Source organism: Osmerus mordax, chromosome 15, assembly GCF_038355195.1.
Source record: "Osmerus mordax isolate fOsmMor3 chromosome 15, fOsmMor3.pri, whole genome shotgun sequence".
Lineage (NCBI taxonomy): Eukaryota > Metazoa > Chordata > Actinopteri > Osmeriformes > Osmeridae > Osmerus > Osmerus mordax.
The window spans coordinates 3,518,977-3,537,262 of record NC_090064.1 but is presented as its reverse complement, the minus strand read 5'-3'; the positions used below and the strand labels follow the sequence as shown (position 1 = coordinate 3,537,262).

Here is an 18,286-nt window from a genome sequence, read left to right as displayed (position 1 = left end):
CCTAAACAGCTGTGTAGATGTTTTTGTAGTGTGTCTCGCGTAGGCTACAGCGTTGCAGTGAGCAACACTGGTTTGAAACCACAGGTAATGATAATTTCACCAACAAATCGTTTACTTGTAATGTCATAATAAATCCTACAACGAAAATGTATTTGTGAGGAATGTTTATTTTAACGATTGAAAACAGATGCATCATAGACCACTATAGTATGTGTTTCCCGGGCAACAGAGGCTAACGTCATGCTAATGCTTCAGTGAAATAGTAGACTACCGTTTCCGAAAGTAGATGTGGGCCTACTTCCTTAATAATATCAGCTAATATTGTACATTACATTTCACAATTGTGTTTCACGTCACAATGTAAAATGAGTTATCACCCTGGCCTCTTTGCTTGTGGCGTTTCTGCAGCTGCCTTGCAGTAAAGCTATAGTTAGCCTAGCTATCCCCCAGGTTAACAGATGCGAAACTAATGTTCTGCTACAGGTAGTCACGCGTGTTTTCGTGACATTAGTGACGTTAGTAACGTCAGTGACTGTGGCTAGGAAATTAGCCACCGTTAGCTTCACTTTTCGCCACAAAAACTTAACTTGAGCCTAAACCATGCAACGGAACGTAAATAAAAATACAAGCAACTCAATCGCTACCAAGACGAAACTTTTGACACCTAGGTTGTCTATGTAGTCCAAATATTGACGAAGACTTAGGGGTGTGAAGAGAAATAATAATAATATATATGTGAGAGAACAAAGGTTGTGCCCTTGCCGAAGGCAAAGCACACCCAATAATAAAACTAACAATAACAATAGGTTTCCTCCTTAAGGAGGAATCCTAATAATAAAACTAACAATAACAATAGGTTTCCTCCTTATGGAGGAATCCTAATAAAACTAACAATAACAATAGATTTCCTGCTTACGGAGGAATCCTAATAATAATACTAACAAATACAATAGGTTCCTCGCAGCTTCGCTGCTTGGCCCCTAAAAAGGTAGAAACACTTAAGTGGCTTCGCTGCTTCGCGTTTTGGCCACCAATAAAACTAACAATAACAATAGGTTTCCTCCTCACGGAGGAATCCTAATAATACTACCAACTAGAGAGGATACAATTTCTTGGGAAATTGTAGGGTGTGCTTGCTTGCGTCGGTTGCAGATGGGTCCATTTAATAAACAAGCTGAACCCCCTTTGAAACAAGCTATTCTAACCACGTAGTCACCGGCAGTATTTTTCAGATGGAATCGCGATTCAAACAGTACTAGTACCATCTGCTGACTGAAAATATGCCCCCAAACACGTAAATAAGCTTGATATTTATTTAGGGGCAATGCTAATTCAAAAAACGTTTGCTGGAATCGATCATTGTCAGTAACAAAGCCAAAAGCGACTTTTTGGTCTCAGTCTAGAGCCCTGCCTGGAGAAGCTGAATTGTCCTATGAGCAAGCTACTGTAACCTAGTGCTAGCTGCTGTTGCTAGCCAAACTACACTGAGGGGATTGTTTGAATGCGACGGAAATTAAAAACTTTCTTTTGACATAAAGTTTAGGCTGTGGCATTGAAGACAGCGACGCACCACACAAGTTTGAGTTTAAATACATTCTTTAATGTGACATTACTTACTGTACATGCAAGTATTGAATTGCTTAATTGCTACCAAGACGAAACTTTTGACATCTACGCTGTCTATGTAGTCCAAATATTGACTGAGGCTTAGGGGTGGGAAAAGAAAGAATAAGAATATATATGTGAGAGAACAAAGGTTGTGCCCTTGCCGAAGAGCACACCCAATAATAAGAAAAGGTAGAAACACTTAAGTGGCTTTGCCGCTTCGCGGCTTGGCCACCAATAAAATATAAGGATAAAAATGTCTAACTTTACCTAGACTATGTATTTTTATTTGTTACAAGGCTCTACACCTTTTTCCCTCCAAGGAGTATCTAGTGTGTGTGGGATGTAAATGAAAACATTTAGGACCACACAAAGAAATTTAGGAGTACAGTTCAAATTTCAAGTGACACGTTAACCCGTTAAGGAGTTGTGTCACATATGTGAGTGTTCGAAAGTGGGCGCTACAGCGAAACGTCGCAAATATTGATCCGGGGATCTCAGCTAGGATCGAGGCCTGCCTCACAGACATCTCCGCCTGGATGACCGAGCACCACCTCCAGCTGAACCTCACCAAAACAGAACTCCTCATCATCCCGGCCATACCCTCCATCTCCCACGATCTCTCAATCACCCTGGGATCTGCGAAGGTGACCCCTTCATCCTCTGCCAGGAACCTCGGGGTGACCATGGATGACGAGCTCTCCCTCACAGCCCACATTGCTGCGGTCTCCCGGTCGTGAAGATTCACCCTCTACAACATCCGGAAGATCAGGAGATACCTGTCTGAGCATTGAACCCAGCTGCTAGTCCAAGCACTTGTCCTCTCAAAGCTGGACTACTGCAACTCGCTGCTCGCCAGTCTCCCAGCATGCGCAACCTGCCCTCTCCAGAGGATTCAGAACGCGGCAGCTCGTCTGGTCTTCAATCTACCCAGACGCTCCCATGTTACCCCGCTCTTCATCTCCCTCCACTGGCTTCCCATCACGGCCCCTATCAGATTCAAGACCCTGGTACTGACCTTCCGAGTGGTGAACGGAACTGCACCCGACTACATCAAGTCTGTCCTTCAGCCTTACACTCCCACCCGCCACCTACGGTCTTCTTCTGACAACCGTCTGGGGGTCCCACCGCTCAAGAGCGCCCGGTCCCAACACAAGCTCTTCTCCTGTCTGGCCCCCCAATGGTGGAATCAACTCCCCACCTCCATCAGAGACACTGACTGTCTCCCCAACTTCAAGAATAGGCTCAAGACGCACTTGTTCCGGGAGTACAACGTCACTTAGGAATGATTGGCTGGACCTGATGTTTCAGGATCACAATGACTCTTATTGAGAGTCTTGTTGGTTAGTTGTAACTGACTTAAAACTATTGTACTTGCTGTGTAATATATATTTGTTGCGTTTTGAGGTTCATGTTGTTAAATTGTTTAATTGTAACTTGTTCAACTACATGCTGTTATGGTTCTTCCCTTTGGGACTTATTTCATTTTCACAATGTATGCTTCATGTTTTGGCTACCCACAATGTTTGGGGCTATCTCGTTGTTATGATCAGTGACCTATGCACTTTTGTAAAACTCTCTTTTGGAAGTCACTTTGGATAAAAGTATCTGCTAAATGCATAAATGTAAATATGTTATTAGAACATTTCCAATTAAATATTTTGTGAATAGTGACAAACGCTTTCGTTTGGCTTCAGAATGTATTAGAAGGCTAGCAAGAACATAAGCATCAAGAACAATCACATATTTATACAATCTTATGGTGGCTAATTGATTCATTTAGTATTATTGTTGTTGTGGCTGTTTGCAGCTTACTTAATGGCATTGATCAACGCATCTTTCTCTCTGGCTCTGAAAGGTAGCATTACCATTAGGTTGGTCTTCATCTTTCAATAAATCTATGGATTTTTTTTGGTCGTGCAATTTTTCTTAGAAGGCTTTGTGAGAACTGCCTAAGGCGCAGACAAAGAGTTGAGGTCTAGTCAACATTCTATACAGTAAATGAGCACAGTGTGAAGCCATGCAAACACCAATGAACAACCAGGATGTGGGTGTGACCATAATGTTAACACCTTCTGCTTCATTACCACTTGCTTTTAGTACTGAGTGCAATGGAAAAGTCATGCACCTGAAAACATACAGACTTCACCTCCAAAATCCTGAAACTAGCCATCAGACATTTCATTTGATGGTAATACTGTAGTTAAGTTTAGCTTATGATGTGGGATAATCAATAGGCCTACACATCTGTGTTTTTAAACTCTTTTAAAAACACAGATGTGATCTTTTTTTTCTTTTAAACTTTTATTGTCGTAATGTACTGGCTAACTTATTTAGGTGAATTAGCATCGCCAATGTAATGTCAATGTATGTACATAATGTAATGTAAAATGTGAATATTTCAATGTGGGTGAGACCAAATTGATTTCCAAATGAATGTGCCCACAAGCAAATTATTTGTCTAGGCAACATCATCCAGATTCATCATGTGTAGTTAGAAGTCACCGTAGCACCTTGTATCTATGGATCGTCTTTTCAAGAGAAGGAAATGTTGCGAATCCTTTCTATTAGAAATTCCATCACAAATACATGTTAACTATCTATTTGATCATGTCTAGCAACCTGATAACAATTAGTTATCAGGGAGTAGTTGCCCAACAAGCAAAATTTGTAAAAAATAAATAAATAGGTGGAGTTGAATAAAATAATGCACTTAATGGCTAGGGGTGCATAGTGCTTCGCCTCATGGGGGTACATACAGTTCTTTTTTTACAAAGCTGTATATATTTTAAGATACGACAGATGTTCTTAAAAACATTTTTTTTTAATGATTGTCTTAGGCCGTGTTCACACTTGACGTATTGTTTTTTGGAAAAATGCGCTGCCTTCAGTCAAGTGTGAACACAGCCTTAAGTTTTCAAAAGCCACTTAAAATTTTTACCCTTCATTTTACAGGAGGCCAGCACTAAGAGCCAGACAGAGGAGAGGATCACACTGCAAAAACTGAAGGATCGCTGCAATTTTTTGTGCGACCCTAGATACCTTTCTCCCCATGCGGGGCAAGGGAGCAAATCCCTTGTCCTGCCAGGGAAGGTGGACAAGATGTTACAGGGGGAAAAACATGTGATGGCAGAAAGGTATGTTGGTGTTTTTTGGTATTGTCTCATATATTCTGTAAACCACATATCTCAGTAAAAATAAATAATGCTAGAACTATGGAGACTCAATTAGTTTTTTAAACTGGGCCTTTACGACAAGCAATAACCAACAAAACAATACAAAGACATGCTACTTACACCGTGTCCTAACTGAATGCGAGCGTCCGACTATCGCTTCGCATTGGATGTTCTCTGTCAACAATGAATCCGTCATATTCACTTCTGTTAAGTCTATCCACGTTACTATGACAGCATGTGCTACATAGCTTTCAAAGTGAGCGACTAAAAATAAATAGAAACAGGGCGTCCAACAAAAAGTTTGACAAAAACGTTGCACCGCGTCACGCTACTCGCATCCAGTTAGGACACGGTGTTAGTGTAAATTATGTGAGTAAGTTCTTATTGTAGCATTACTGCTACAGTGTCTTCATATTGTCATTGTTTAACACTAGATGTGCTGAGACAGTGTTCCCTACTTATAGCCAGGGTGGCTGCGGGTCCTTAAAAAGTCTTAAGTCTTAAATTACTTTTCCTAAAAATAAGGCCTTAAAAAGTATTAAATTATCTTAAATTCAGATTGGATGGGTCTTAATTAGTTTTTTTTGTCATGTCACTGCGAAAATGCAGGCAATCTCTTCTGCCATGTCGAATGTTTTTTTTCCGGTAGGCTATGCGCTGCGTTGTCTATGGTTAGGTCAGAGCGTAGCCAACTGCGCAGCTTTTGATGACGTAAATCATCGGCAATACAGGTAATACAGGTTGATAGCCACTCAACTTAGAAACATGGGGAAATGCAAGTTCAATAACAAATGGTTTGAAAATAACAAGTGTTCTTGGTTAAAGATCCTGTAAAGTGGAATTAAAAACGAGTTTCAAGTTCACCACACCACAGAATAATGTGTTATTAACTACCCATCCAAATTCGAATGAAAAAAAAACACAGACAAGTATATTAAATTAGGCTTTGAAATCGTAAGAAAATCAGCAGTCTTCTCTGCTTGAGACTGGGGGGGCATGTCACCTGAAGGAGCTGAAGCTCCGCCCCCTCCCTGGAAGTGAAACATGTGAAACATACAGATGCATATAAATGAAGCTTGTTACCCTGAGCTGTAACACAGGAGTAAAAATGGACATCAGAGACAGCAGACAGTGAGCTCTCCAACTAGGCTACTTCTAGCATATAGCTACCAGTGTTTCCCACAGATCCAACCTCAATGTGTGGGGGCTGACCCACACCCTATACTATTTTTTGTTACAGCTTACTTGCGCAAAGTCTGCAAGTTTTGTCAGAGCAATGGATTTTGCGGGGCTTGCTAAAAAAAGATTCTAATGCCCCATTATAAGGGAAGGCCTCAGGAGATGGTCCATTGATGGAGATCATCAGGCAAGCTGCCAGGTGTTCTCCTTGAAGTTGGTTCCTGAGGTCTGTTTTCACCTGAAGATAAAGCAAAATGCTAATTATTATCAATACAAAATGCACCAATATAAAGACATTGGGAATTTCAATGTATTGCTATTACACTGTTCATTGTTGAGAAATCCTGTTCGCAGTTTACAGAGGAAACAGGGATAACCAGAGCAATGCTTGCAAGAAGGCTCAGGCAGGGGTAGAGGTTGGCCCACTCATCAAACTCACTTGCCAGTAAACTCAAGAGCTCCTCCTGGTTCTTGTTCTTAAAAGATAAGGGTTTGTCATTGCATTAGTGTGTGTGTGTTTGTGTGCAGGGTAGGAAATTTACATATTTTTTGGGGGGCAATTATTGCCCCCACTGACTGAAATCCAGGGGCATTTAAAAAAAATTGGGGGCACTTTTTGAAAATTGTGAAATAACATTTAACCTTTGTTCAAGATAATAAATATGCTTATTTAGGCTAACAGTATATGAGCAATTGTCACCAAATGGAAAAAATAAGACTTAAGCAGTAGTCTACAGATTCAAAGTGTTTTCTTAGATTCTTTTTACAAAGAAAAAATCAGACAATCAGATTTGTTGTTTTTTTACAACTATTAAGTTATAATTGTTATTTTATTTTTATAATTATAACTTATTATATTTAGAAGTAATAAGTAATGAAGTAAGTTGGAAAATCGGACTAATATAGGCTACATGGTAATTATAATGTACAACAGTTTGATCGCACATGCAGCGCGTCATGTTTATAGGCAACATATGGAAAGGGCATTAAGGCGAGAAAGATTCGTCCGTCATCGCACAAATCCACTGTTAATTTGATTGGTGATCGATTTCCAAGCTGATTGTTTCTGTTTGTTTGTGTTGATAGCCTATTATTAAATTTCCCCGTGAGCACGCTTCTATTCTGAGTAAACAACTCAAAAACTTTTCTAATTTCTCTATCAGAAATGTATTTTCTTTTGTTTTTGTTTTTTAATCCATGGCTTGTTTTGAAGGGAGATAGGCCAGCTATAGAGTGCGCTTTGGATAGGCTCTTAAATGGGTTGCTTGGCAACGATCGACGCTTTCGCATTTTCAACAAGGACGTGCATCTTAAAACCAGGCGTAGCTACGACCATTGTCTCTCAAGCTTGGTGCACTTGGTGTAAATTCAAATCACAAAGTCGGACGTAGCTAAGACCGACGTAGGAGTTAAGACCAACTTTTTTACGCCCAGCTGGTGCACTCGGCTTATCAGCCTGGGCTGCGTTTCCCGATAACGATGGATCGTAGCAACGATCGAGCAAAAAACGAAACCATCGATATTTCTTACGTGCGTTTCCCAAACATGCTCGTAAGGAGTAGGCTAATCTATGCACTTTCAAGAGTTACGAATTTTCAAGAGACACTTTAGCTACGATGTCTTTAGGAACGGCCAGTAAAACTAAGATCCGTCCTACAATGGATTCTACGATCAATTTAGGCTTACGACGCTTTCGGGAAACGCACCCCTGGGCTCTCCTCTGTTGAGTCCCTTGCTTTGTGACGCGTTTGACGTCAAATGTGTCACAAAGCGAGCAATGAGTGCTGCTTCCTGTGGCAATGAGCGCTTCTGCCTCCGGAGCAAACATCGCATTTAAGTTGTTTTTGAAGCAAATACTGGATCGATTAAAAAAATTACAAAACTTTTGTTTTGGGGCAATTTTTGCCCCTCTCCTAGTGATATCAGGGGCAAAATGATATTTCTTAGGGGCATTTTTGCCCTTTGCCCTCGTGTATTTCCGACACTGTGTGTGTGTGTTGTGAACAGTCAGGTCAATTCACTCACCTTGAATATCCCAGTAAGGACATGGTTCTTGAACGAGAGCCACTCCTGAATGACTTCCTTCTAATGTTGAGGGCAACATTTCCTGGAAAGAGTCTGCAGATGAGAGATGTTAATTGTGTCGTCTGTTAGAGCAGCTGGCCCCAAGACATGGAAGGCTCCAAGGATGTCCAGATTATGGAATCTCTTCTCCAGATTTGTTTCCAGGCCAGTTATGTAAGGGTGAATGACCTACAATGACAAGATCGGCATCTTTTTAGGAAGAGCCTACACTCAGTTTTGATAATAGGCATCAATGGCCAAACCAGAGAGTATGTTCAGGACTACTACTTATCTTTTAAAAAGTTTTCAAATGTGCCATTTAGGCCTGCACTAATCATTTTTTAATATTGTCACATGTGAAGACAGTGAAGCTCACCTAACAAGAGTGCTGTACTTCTCATGCACTAAGCAAATTATCATTTACCTCTCGCTGGAATCTGTCCCATTGCCCCACCCTTGACTCATCTTGGACCTCTCGCCCTCTCCTATCCCTCTCCTCCTCGTGCTGTATGTTGTAGGCTCCAAGTCCTTGGGGATCATCAAGGTCCTGATGGAGGCGAGACAAGAAGGATCCAGGGAGTGGAGTTTGTCCAGCTTCTTTGATATTTCTAAGAGTCTGGATTGTCACAGGAACCTAAATTTTAAAAAAATCCTGCCATTTAGTACATGCAAACAATAATTTCAATGCATCACATCAAGGAGATTTGAATTAGATTGTGCACATTTATCATACCTGCTCTTTGATATGTAATTTTTTTTACATGTGCTTTTTGGAGAACTTTAGACAGGCAGGCGAGGTGAGGCAAAACATCGGCCTGGAGGTACACGGCAGCCACAAATCTGTACGTAGCACAGAATGTATAGAGTCCCTTTGCCCCAGGACATTTGCGCACCTCTGCCTCCTCTGCCAAGGCTCCAAGGACGGCACTCAGGTTCCTCTGTAGGGTCTCAATGACCTTGTGCTGTGAGAGCCAGGGTGTGTCCTTCACTTCCTGTAGATGTCATATGCAATAATGATTAGTTATGAATAGACAGAAGATAACTATTAGTATCAGAACAATATTACCTTTAGCTTTAAGTCACTGACACCCAGGGTGATGGATGCAGCCTTGAGAGTGGCAGATTGACGATTTGCACTATTTCTGAAATACAAGTAGAGGTCCTGCAGGTGGTTCCTGAAAGTGGCCATGTATTTCACATTATTTGATGAGTCTTTGCAGGCAAGGGCCAGTCTGTGGGCAGCACAGGGCACAGGCACACGTTTAGGGAAGCTGTCTGTTAGCTGCTTTGCAACCCCATTTCCACGCCCTAGATTTAAAAAACAACATTTAGTCACAATATTTAAGGATTCAACCGCCAAGATACTCTCACATGGTTTTAAATAATTACCTGTCATTACGGCTGCCCCATAAGTCCCGAGCCCATACAGCCTCTCTGTTGGGATACCTTTGTCTAATAGCGCTTTTTTAACAGCTGACACAATGGTGGCAGCTTTTCCATCCGGAACTGTGACAAGATCCAGAAATTGATTAAATACCTTTCCCTGTGTATCCATGTATCTGTGAGAAAAGCATTTAGTATCGACAGTTCTTCAACAGTGACCAACATGTAAATTTGACAAATAAAATAAATGCATACCTGACATGCAGATCAAGCTGCCTGGACACAGACACATCTGTGCTTTCGTCTATTTCCAGGCTAATTGCTTGTGATGCTCTTATGGCCATCAGAATAGGCTCCTCAATTTCATGAGATAAAATCTCATCAATTATTCGATGAGATCTGTAATTATTCCTCTGGTCAATCTAGAAATTGGGAAAGGGAAAAAATTTACTTTATAACTTATTAAAAATGTACAGTCAATAAAGTAAAGATTAAATAATAGGTGACATTTAGCTTAAGGTGTGTTACCTTTAACTTCTTAAAATAATCACACCCCAAAAGCTCTGCCAGGCTCAGAAGCTTTGAGCAGTTGGTGTGGTGGGCCTTTTCATTTTTTACAAGCCAGTAGAGGCACTTGAAGCCACCAATGATGGCCTCGTGCTCTAGCACAATAGTAGGCTCAAAAGAGTCCATTACAGAGACACCTGTAAATGCCAAAATTGTTAGAAAATAATTTGGGCGTATACTAAATTAAGTTATATTATTATTATATATGATCTGCTATTGGACTCAGAAATTACCACATGCAAGAGATGCCTGGCATCTGATGCTCTCCTGGTGGTGCTCTGTGGTGATGTGCCGCTCCAAATAGTCTTTTCTGTAGGTAATGGCCCGACCTCAACAAAAGCCCTCTTTGTGGCACCTTTCTTCGGCACAGGCTTGTGCAGCCTTCACAGTCTACAAAACATCCCTTTAAAAGTACATTGATAATCAAATTAGCTAAATAGCCAGACATTCCACAGTCACGCTTTGTGTTTGTTTTTTTCATATAAAAAGAAGAATCAATAAAAAAATATTTCAGATTATTTGTAAAGGATAGCATATTATGCAGCCATTAAGTTTACCATGCTTTGTGTCGTACAACCATGGCTTGAACTGAAGCATTTTCAACCACTCAGGGTTGAATCCACTGCCCCTGTGTTTGGTGCTTTTGGATGTTGCCAAAGTCCTGTCTGCCAGAAACAGAAGAATATAAATTATTTCCCTTGTCCTGAAACCTAATTTCTTACCTGCCTGTTTCTACATCTTGTTTGTCCACCTCACCTGTTTCTTCAGCTGGCTCTCTCACAGCAGCATGGATGCTGTCATCCTCTCCTACTCTTTCTTCAAGGCCTAAAAAATCTATTTCTTTATCTCCCTGACCCTGTCTTTTTGCTTGAGCAGCACTGCTTGAAGCCTGAAAATATTGTAAAGAAATTAATAACTACACTGGTCGGACTGTTCAGCTGTTTCAGACTGATACCTCCGGTTCTGGCTGGTCCTCATCCTCAATACGTGCCTTTTTCGGAAAGTACTTTTCTATTCTCATCTGGATTGAAGCAGCAAACATTCAGTGTTAGAGTAAAAAAATAAAAATAAACATTATTTATAATAAGTTTATTGGATTCACAGCTGCTACATATAGCCTAATGTTCTTACCTCGACAACCCAACTGAATTTTACCGAAAACATGCGACTAGCTAATGTTCTAAAGAAGGCGCAATTGCTTGTTTGCTAAGGGTCAGGTCGGGACTCCAACGTTAACACACTGACAACATTGTATTGAAAATATCATATTTTTTATTGTGTAAAGGTGTTCATGAGATACCAACCTTTCGTGAACTTCCAGGCATGATCTTGTTTTCATGACACGCGAGGCAGACTCGTGTGCACGAAGGGGAGGGGCTGTGTGTGTGTGTATGTGAGACGTGTGAGTGACAGAGACAGAGGGAGAGCTGGGAAAGGAAATGCAGCTGAACAAATACGCTGTGACTTTTTAATAGCGTAAAGAAAATAATTAATACATACGAAACTCAATGTGTGACGGCCGGTGTTGAATCTGTGGCAATACCACCATTCTACACCGAGTGATATCAACTTTGCGATTTGTACTAACTCATAGCAGAGATACCTCTGGAAAAGTTATCTAGTATACCTGAAGGAGTTGAAGCTCCGCCCCTCGCTGCCTAGTGCCTACCTCCAACCCAGATAATGGACGCTACGTCAAGCCGAACAAAACCGTATTGAATTAGAATTTATTTGTTCAATGAGTGAAACATACAGATGCATATAAATGAAATGTTCCCCTGAGCTGTAACAGTAAAAATGGACACCAGAGACAGCAGACATTAGCTACCATTTCACCAAAATACCATCATTCTACACCGAGTAGCCTAATATCAAGTTAGCGGTTTGCACTAACTCATAGCAGAGATACCTCTGGAAAAGTTATCTAGTATAATTATAACAAGCACACAGAACTGAGTGATGAACTGCTGGCGGCGGTGGATGGTCCAGGTGCGACCGGAGGAGGAACGGCCGGGAGGGCGATGCTCGGTATGGCTCCTCGCTGCAAGAGAAGCCGTGTGTCCGTGAACCCCGTCCGTCTCTGGTCCATGTTAAAACTATCCGCCGTGAAATGGTCACTGCAGAGGCGGCTGTTGGAGTTGATGCGAAGCTTTCCATCAGCGTGGCTCTTCACAAAATCAATCTACCTATTTTTCCTTTCCTCATCATTTACATTTTACATTTAGTCATTTAGCAGACGCTCTTATACAGAGCGACTTACAGTAAGTACAGGGACATTCTCCCCGAGGCAAGTAGGGTGAAGTGCCTTGCCCAAGGACACAACGTCATTTGGTTGGCATAGCCGGGAATCGAACTAGCAACCTTCTGATTACTAGCCCGATTCCCTAACCACTCAGCCATCTGACTCTCTCTCCCTCATCACTATGGAAATTAAATATCATTGCAGCGCAGCTGCAGGTAAGATGCAGTTGCGAGTGGAGGGAGACATTGTGAAGCTAGCTAGGTAGCTGATGTAGGCTACAATAACTATACAGTAGGAGTCGTAACTGAAGTGGAGTTGGAAGACCTCTACCGTTTCATCGGGTGAGAGGAGGAGCCATGCAGTGATCTGGCGTAGATCGGTCAAAGTTATGGCGTGAAATTAGTGCCAGGAGAGCGAGCTCTGTAAAAACAATTTGTAACTTGCAAAAAAGATTTGTGTCTCTGTAGAAAATGATTCGTGTTCTTGCAAAAAAAAGTTTTGTGACTTGCAAAAAAGATTTGTGTACTTGTAAAAAAAAGTTTTGTGTCTCCGTAGAAGAGGGCAAGATTTGTGTACTTGCAAAAAAAAAATGTAACTTGCAAAAAAGATTTGTGTACTTGTAAAAAAAAGTTTTGTGTCTCCGTAGAACAAAAAAGATTTGTGTACTTGTAAATAAAAGTTGTGTCTCCGTAGAAGAAAAAGATTCGTGTACTTGTAAAAAAAAGTTTTGTGTCTCCGTAGAAGAAAAAGATTTGTGTACTTGTAAAAAAAAGTTTTGTGTCTCCGTAGAAGAAGGCGGGAACACTGCTCCCAAAACCATCTAAGCAAATCAAATATAGCCATTTCTGTGTCTAGTATCATTGGACATTTTCGTCTGTCTATCACACAAAGAACGTCAGCGAATAAGAACAAAACTAGAATGCTGATGATTTCAATGGCGAGTCATTTGGTAAGTAGATCAAAATATTAGTGATGGGTCGTTCGCGAACGATCCGGCTCTAAGAGCCGGCTCTTGAAGGTGAACGTCGGGAGCTGGCTCGCATATCTGAAGAGCCGACTCTATTTTTAATATATTAATACAGCCTATAAAAACTAAATGATTATGAAATAATGAATTTTAATTGTATTTAAAATAATTGACTAATTCAAAGAACAACGAAAAAATACTTGTAGGCTTAAAGGCGCACACGATCATCGTCTGTTCCTGTCAATCCTGCATGAGGGAGGGCCGAGCCAACTCACACAGTCAGAGAGTAGTCAAAACTCGGAGGAGAGCCATGACAAATCAATGCATTTTTAAAGATATGTGGTTACGGTTGAGTATGATTTAATTTCATAATTTAATCAAATTGTTTTCACACCTATCATAGTCAAATTCATAGTTAAAACATGTATTTTTTAAAGAGCCGTTAGGGAGCCAAAAGAGCCGGCTCTTTTTAGTGAGCCGAGCCATACGAGCCGGCTCACGAAAAAGAGCCGGAATGCCCATCACTACAAAATATCCATGGGCATGTACCTTTAATGCAACATTTAAAGATTATTCGGTTAGCAAAAATTGCAGCCGGTAAGCATCATACTAAGCGTTCACAACTTTACATGTTTTTTAATGTTGGTGTATTCGCCATGCTAAATTAAACATGAGCTGGACACACTGGATAGATCTCAAATGTTGGCTGGGAAAGTTAAGCGCATAAATTAAAAAGATATGGATCTTTCACTCTAGAGTGTATTATTTACTGCAGCTTTCATTTCGAATGAAAACCACTAACTATATTGAGTGATTTCGCGGCAGTTCCCTGCCATTTAGCTGCACATTGTCCAACTAATGCTAGGTTTAATGACTGGTCGTCTAATTAAATATCCGAATACATATTTACATTAAAAAACTATTCAACTTACTACGACTCTTATCCATTAATGTATACTGTTAAGAGTGTGCTAACCGAATAATCTTTAAATGTTGCATTAAAGATACATGCCCATGGATATTTTGAACTACTTACCAAATGACTCGCCATTGAAATCATCAGCATTCTAGTTTTGTTCTTATTCGCTGACGTTCTTTGTGTGATAGACAGACGAAAATGTCCAATGATACTAGACACAGAAATGGCTATATTTGATTGGCCTAGATGGTTTTGGGAGCATTGTTCCCGCCTTCTTCTACGGAGACACAAAACTTTTTTTTACAAGTACACAAATCTTTTTCTTCTACGGAGACACAAAACTTTTATTTACAAGTACACAAATCTTTTTCTTCTACGGAGACACAAAACCTTTTTTTACTAGTACACAAATCTTTTTCTTCTACGGAGACACAAAACTTTTTTTTACAAGTACACAAATCTTTTTTGCAAGTTACAAATCTGTTTTGCAAGTACACAAATCTTGCCTTCTTCTACGGAGACACAAAACTTTTTTTTGCAAGTACACGAATCATTTTCTACAGAGACACAAATCTTTTTTGCAAGTTACAAATCGTTTTTACAGAGCTCGCTCTCCTGGCACTAATTTCACGCCATACGAAGTGACGTAGATCGGTCATTTTATGGCTCCGCCTTACAAAACCTGAGCTGAAAACAGAAGAGAAACTGTTCTACGATCTAACTCCACATTACAGTGCGACAAAGTTTTCGCGCTTTGCACATGCTTTCAGGAACTCATTTCACACGTATATAATGTACTGAGAAGCAAATCATGGAATTTACTTTACAGGATCTTTAAGTGGCTCTGCAGCTTCCCTGCTTGGCCACCAATTATCTGTCAGGCTAGTTGTAGTATAGAGGCCACCTATTTGATTTATCAAATTCAACTTTCGTTTTACACAAAGTGCTACTGCTCTTGCTTAACCCACCATCCACACTTGGATCCCAATGAGTCCCAATGTTACAGTAGGCTTATAGCTTACATAAAACCACAATAGATATTCTCAACCACATGATATTATCCACTGTTCATACAAGTAAAAGTAAATGTGAAAACATGTGTTTGATAATAAATGTTTGGGAGGAATGTGAATAGCTTTGAAACACGCTTTACCAGCTGGCAAATAATGCTTTTACTAAACTGGCAATAATGTTCACACTGTAGAGTCATTACCAAGCCTTCCCTCAGGTCAGATGTGTTTTTTGGTTAGCTAGGTGTGGAGTGCTGTGCACTTTAAGATGATTATCCCATTTGACTAATGTCTTTGCCCTTTGGTATTACAGTCACTATGCATAGCCTACAGAATTTAAACTTCTACCAAATAAAACCTCTCTGTGGTGTTTACACAATCAGGGAGATTATGTAGATAGCACTACTGTCGACATCAAATCTATTTGCATTATTTTATTATGCAGTTGTTTTTTGCAGTTTAAAGTTACAAGCAACAAGGTACATTATTGTGAGACTGCACACCATAATCTCACAATAAACCTACCACTACATCCAAGATCTCCAGAGAGCCATTTTGGAAATAAGGTTTACAGCTGTTAAGGGAATGCCAAAGAGTGGAACCGTGAGGCCTGATACTCTAGGATCTTGGCTTGTTTTGCTGCCGGATGTCCCACCCCACAGTCATTTTCATATTTTTTATGGAAGTGACGACCAAACTATACCTGCTTCAATAATTGATCTGTTGCTGTCCATATTTCTGTTTGTCAGTATTTCTAAATATGCTTTCTGCAGTTCAAATCTTACATTTGTATTTTCCAGAACTTTACTCTATAACTTTACTTACGGTGAACAATTACAAACAATGACTCTTTTACCTGTTGTCATGCCCATAGCTCCACAGATCAGCCTGTCCCAGTTTTCCTTGCCAGTCCACCTGTTGTGTTCTTCACAGACTACAGAGTGGGACATGTGTATGAGGTACACTCACACCACACCGAGGTCAAACATAACGACATTCAGCTATTTAAACTATTTGCATAAGTGGATATAGGTACAGCACTTGTCATAACTTGACTTACATATCCCTTCCATAGACGACAGTGGAGCTGAGAAACCTGACCACTACTAGCCGCTACGTCAGAGTGCTTCCACCTACCACTACCCACTTCTCCATTAGCCTGGGTGAGTCTTTTGAATATTAATGGATTAGTAAACATAATTGGACTAACTGAATGAGGAAAATATAATATATATATATATATAAAAATAAGAATATGAATGGGCAATAGTGAAAATAAGGTGGCTTGGGCGTAGTGCAGTAGGTGTCGGATGGACTTATAATATATAATAGCGAAATGTCAGGGGGAGTCCTTGGCCTTGTTGAAGAGGCCAGTAGCAGATGGAAAGAAACAGGAGCCGGTTGCACAAAACACCTTAAGTTTTTTCCTTAATTATGACACTTAAGGGTAAATTTCTCCTTAGCTAAGGGATTTACTTAAGGGGGTTGCACAGAATCCCTTAAATGGTTTCCTTAGCTAAGGTGAAACGTTAAGGGATTTAATACATTTAACGTGATTTCACAGCAGTAAAATTCGACCGTTTCCACGGACACTGCGTTTGTTCAGTTGTATCGCTAATGCATCACCTTAGTAGCTTGAGCTAGTTGGCTCTAGCTTAGATCTAGCTAGCTTACAAATGTATGAAAAACAGGCAAGAAAACCAAATTGTCAGAGTAGGAAAATATTGTCCTTTTACAGGGATACAAAAAAAGAAAGCACATACAAAAACGTAAATTTGATCTATTACAAATAATTGTAAACAAAAAACTACAAATGTAGGACAAAATTGCATAAAAAATAAACTCAAGAAGTTTGTTGAAGCGGTCAATTCAAGAAATAAAAAATATAGCAATATGATAACTTGACTGTTATTTCCAAAAAAGAGAACCAATTTCAAGTCCAATAAAACTGGTGATATCACATTTACATTTAGTCATTTAGCAGATCTTATCCAGAGCGACTTACAGTAAGTACAGGGACATTCCCCCCGAGGCCAGTAGAGTGAAGTGCCTTGCCCAAGGACACAACGTCATTTTGCATGGCATGGAATTGAACTGGCAACCTTCAGATTACTAGCCCGATTCCCTAACCGCTCAGCCACCTGACTCCCATATCAACTTTACTTGTAGGTCTTGTTGGTACATAGTAACGTCAAAGTGAAAGCTAGCTTACTTCTTAGGTAGATCAAAATGAGATCAACAGTTACACTGCATTTACCGGCGTGAGTCTAGGCTAGCTACTTTATTTACAGCGGTAGCCGATGCATAAATAGCCTTCATGTTTAGACTGCAGCACAGTAGCCTAACAGAGTGCTATAGGTGTGGGATGTTTTAATTTATCTCCATAAACTCAGCCATGTTGCGGTAAAGAATAAATCAGAGGTACCTTAAGTTCTCTTCCTTAGTTTGTTTGCTAAAGTCTTTCGTGCAACGCTTTAACAAACTTTAAGGGAACCCTTAAGTATACGACCAAGATAAGGAGAAAACCTTAAATACTTAAGGGAACATTTAAGGAAACCTTAAGGAGAAGACTTAAGGGTGCTTTGTGCAACCAATTATATTTTAAGGAAACCTTAACTCTGACTTTATGGAAAATCTTAACTTAAGGTGTTTTGTGCAACCGGCCCCTGTTCTTGTGGCGTGAGGTTTTGGTCCTGATGGACCGCAGCCTTCTGCCGGAGGGGAGTAGCTGGAACAAAGAGTGTCCTGGGTGGGAGGAGTTGGCCACAATCTTCCTCGCTTGCCTTAGGGTCCTTGAGGTGTGCAAGGTCCTCGAGGGTAGGCAGATTGCAGCCAATTTCTTAAGCTCCCGTAGGAAGTACATCCTCTGTTGTGCTTTCTTGGTGAGGGAGCTGATGTTCAGTTCCCACTTGAGGTCCTGGGAGAGAATGGTGCCCAGGAAGCGGAAGGACTCCACAGTGTTGACTGGGGAGTCGCACCGGGTGATGGGGGTGAGTGGGGCTGTATTCTTCCTGAAGTTCACAACCATCTCCACTGGCTTCAGAGCAATGGGCCTCATTCACCAAATGTTCTTAAGAACAAATCTGTTCTTGAACCCCACTTACGCAGTTTTCACGAAGATTCTGGCATTCACCAATGTTTTCTTATTTGGGATTTGTTCTTAGGTAAGAACAG

General features: G+C 40.5%; 1 protein-coding gene across 1 annotated transcript in view; it reads left to right on the top strand.

The window, feature by feature from the left end:
- dlec1 (DLEC1 cilia and flagella associated protein) overlaps positions 1-18,286 on the top strand; it is a 212,489-nt gene that overhangs the window by 84,372 nt on the left and 109,831 nt on the right. The window contains exons 7-9 of the mRNA XM_067252169.1: positions 4,561-4,742; positions 15,987-16,071; positions 16,188-16,275. Of these exons, the coding sequence (XP_067108270.1) occupies positions 4,561-4,742; positions 15,987-16,071; positions 16,188-16,275 (355 nt within the window). The remainder of the gene's footprint in view (positions 1-4,560; positions 4,743-15,986; positions 16,072-16,187; positions 16,276-18,286) is intronic.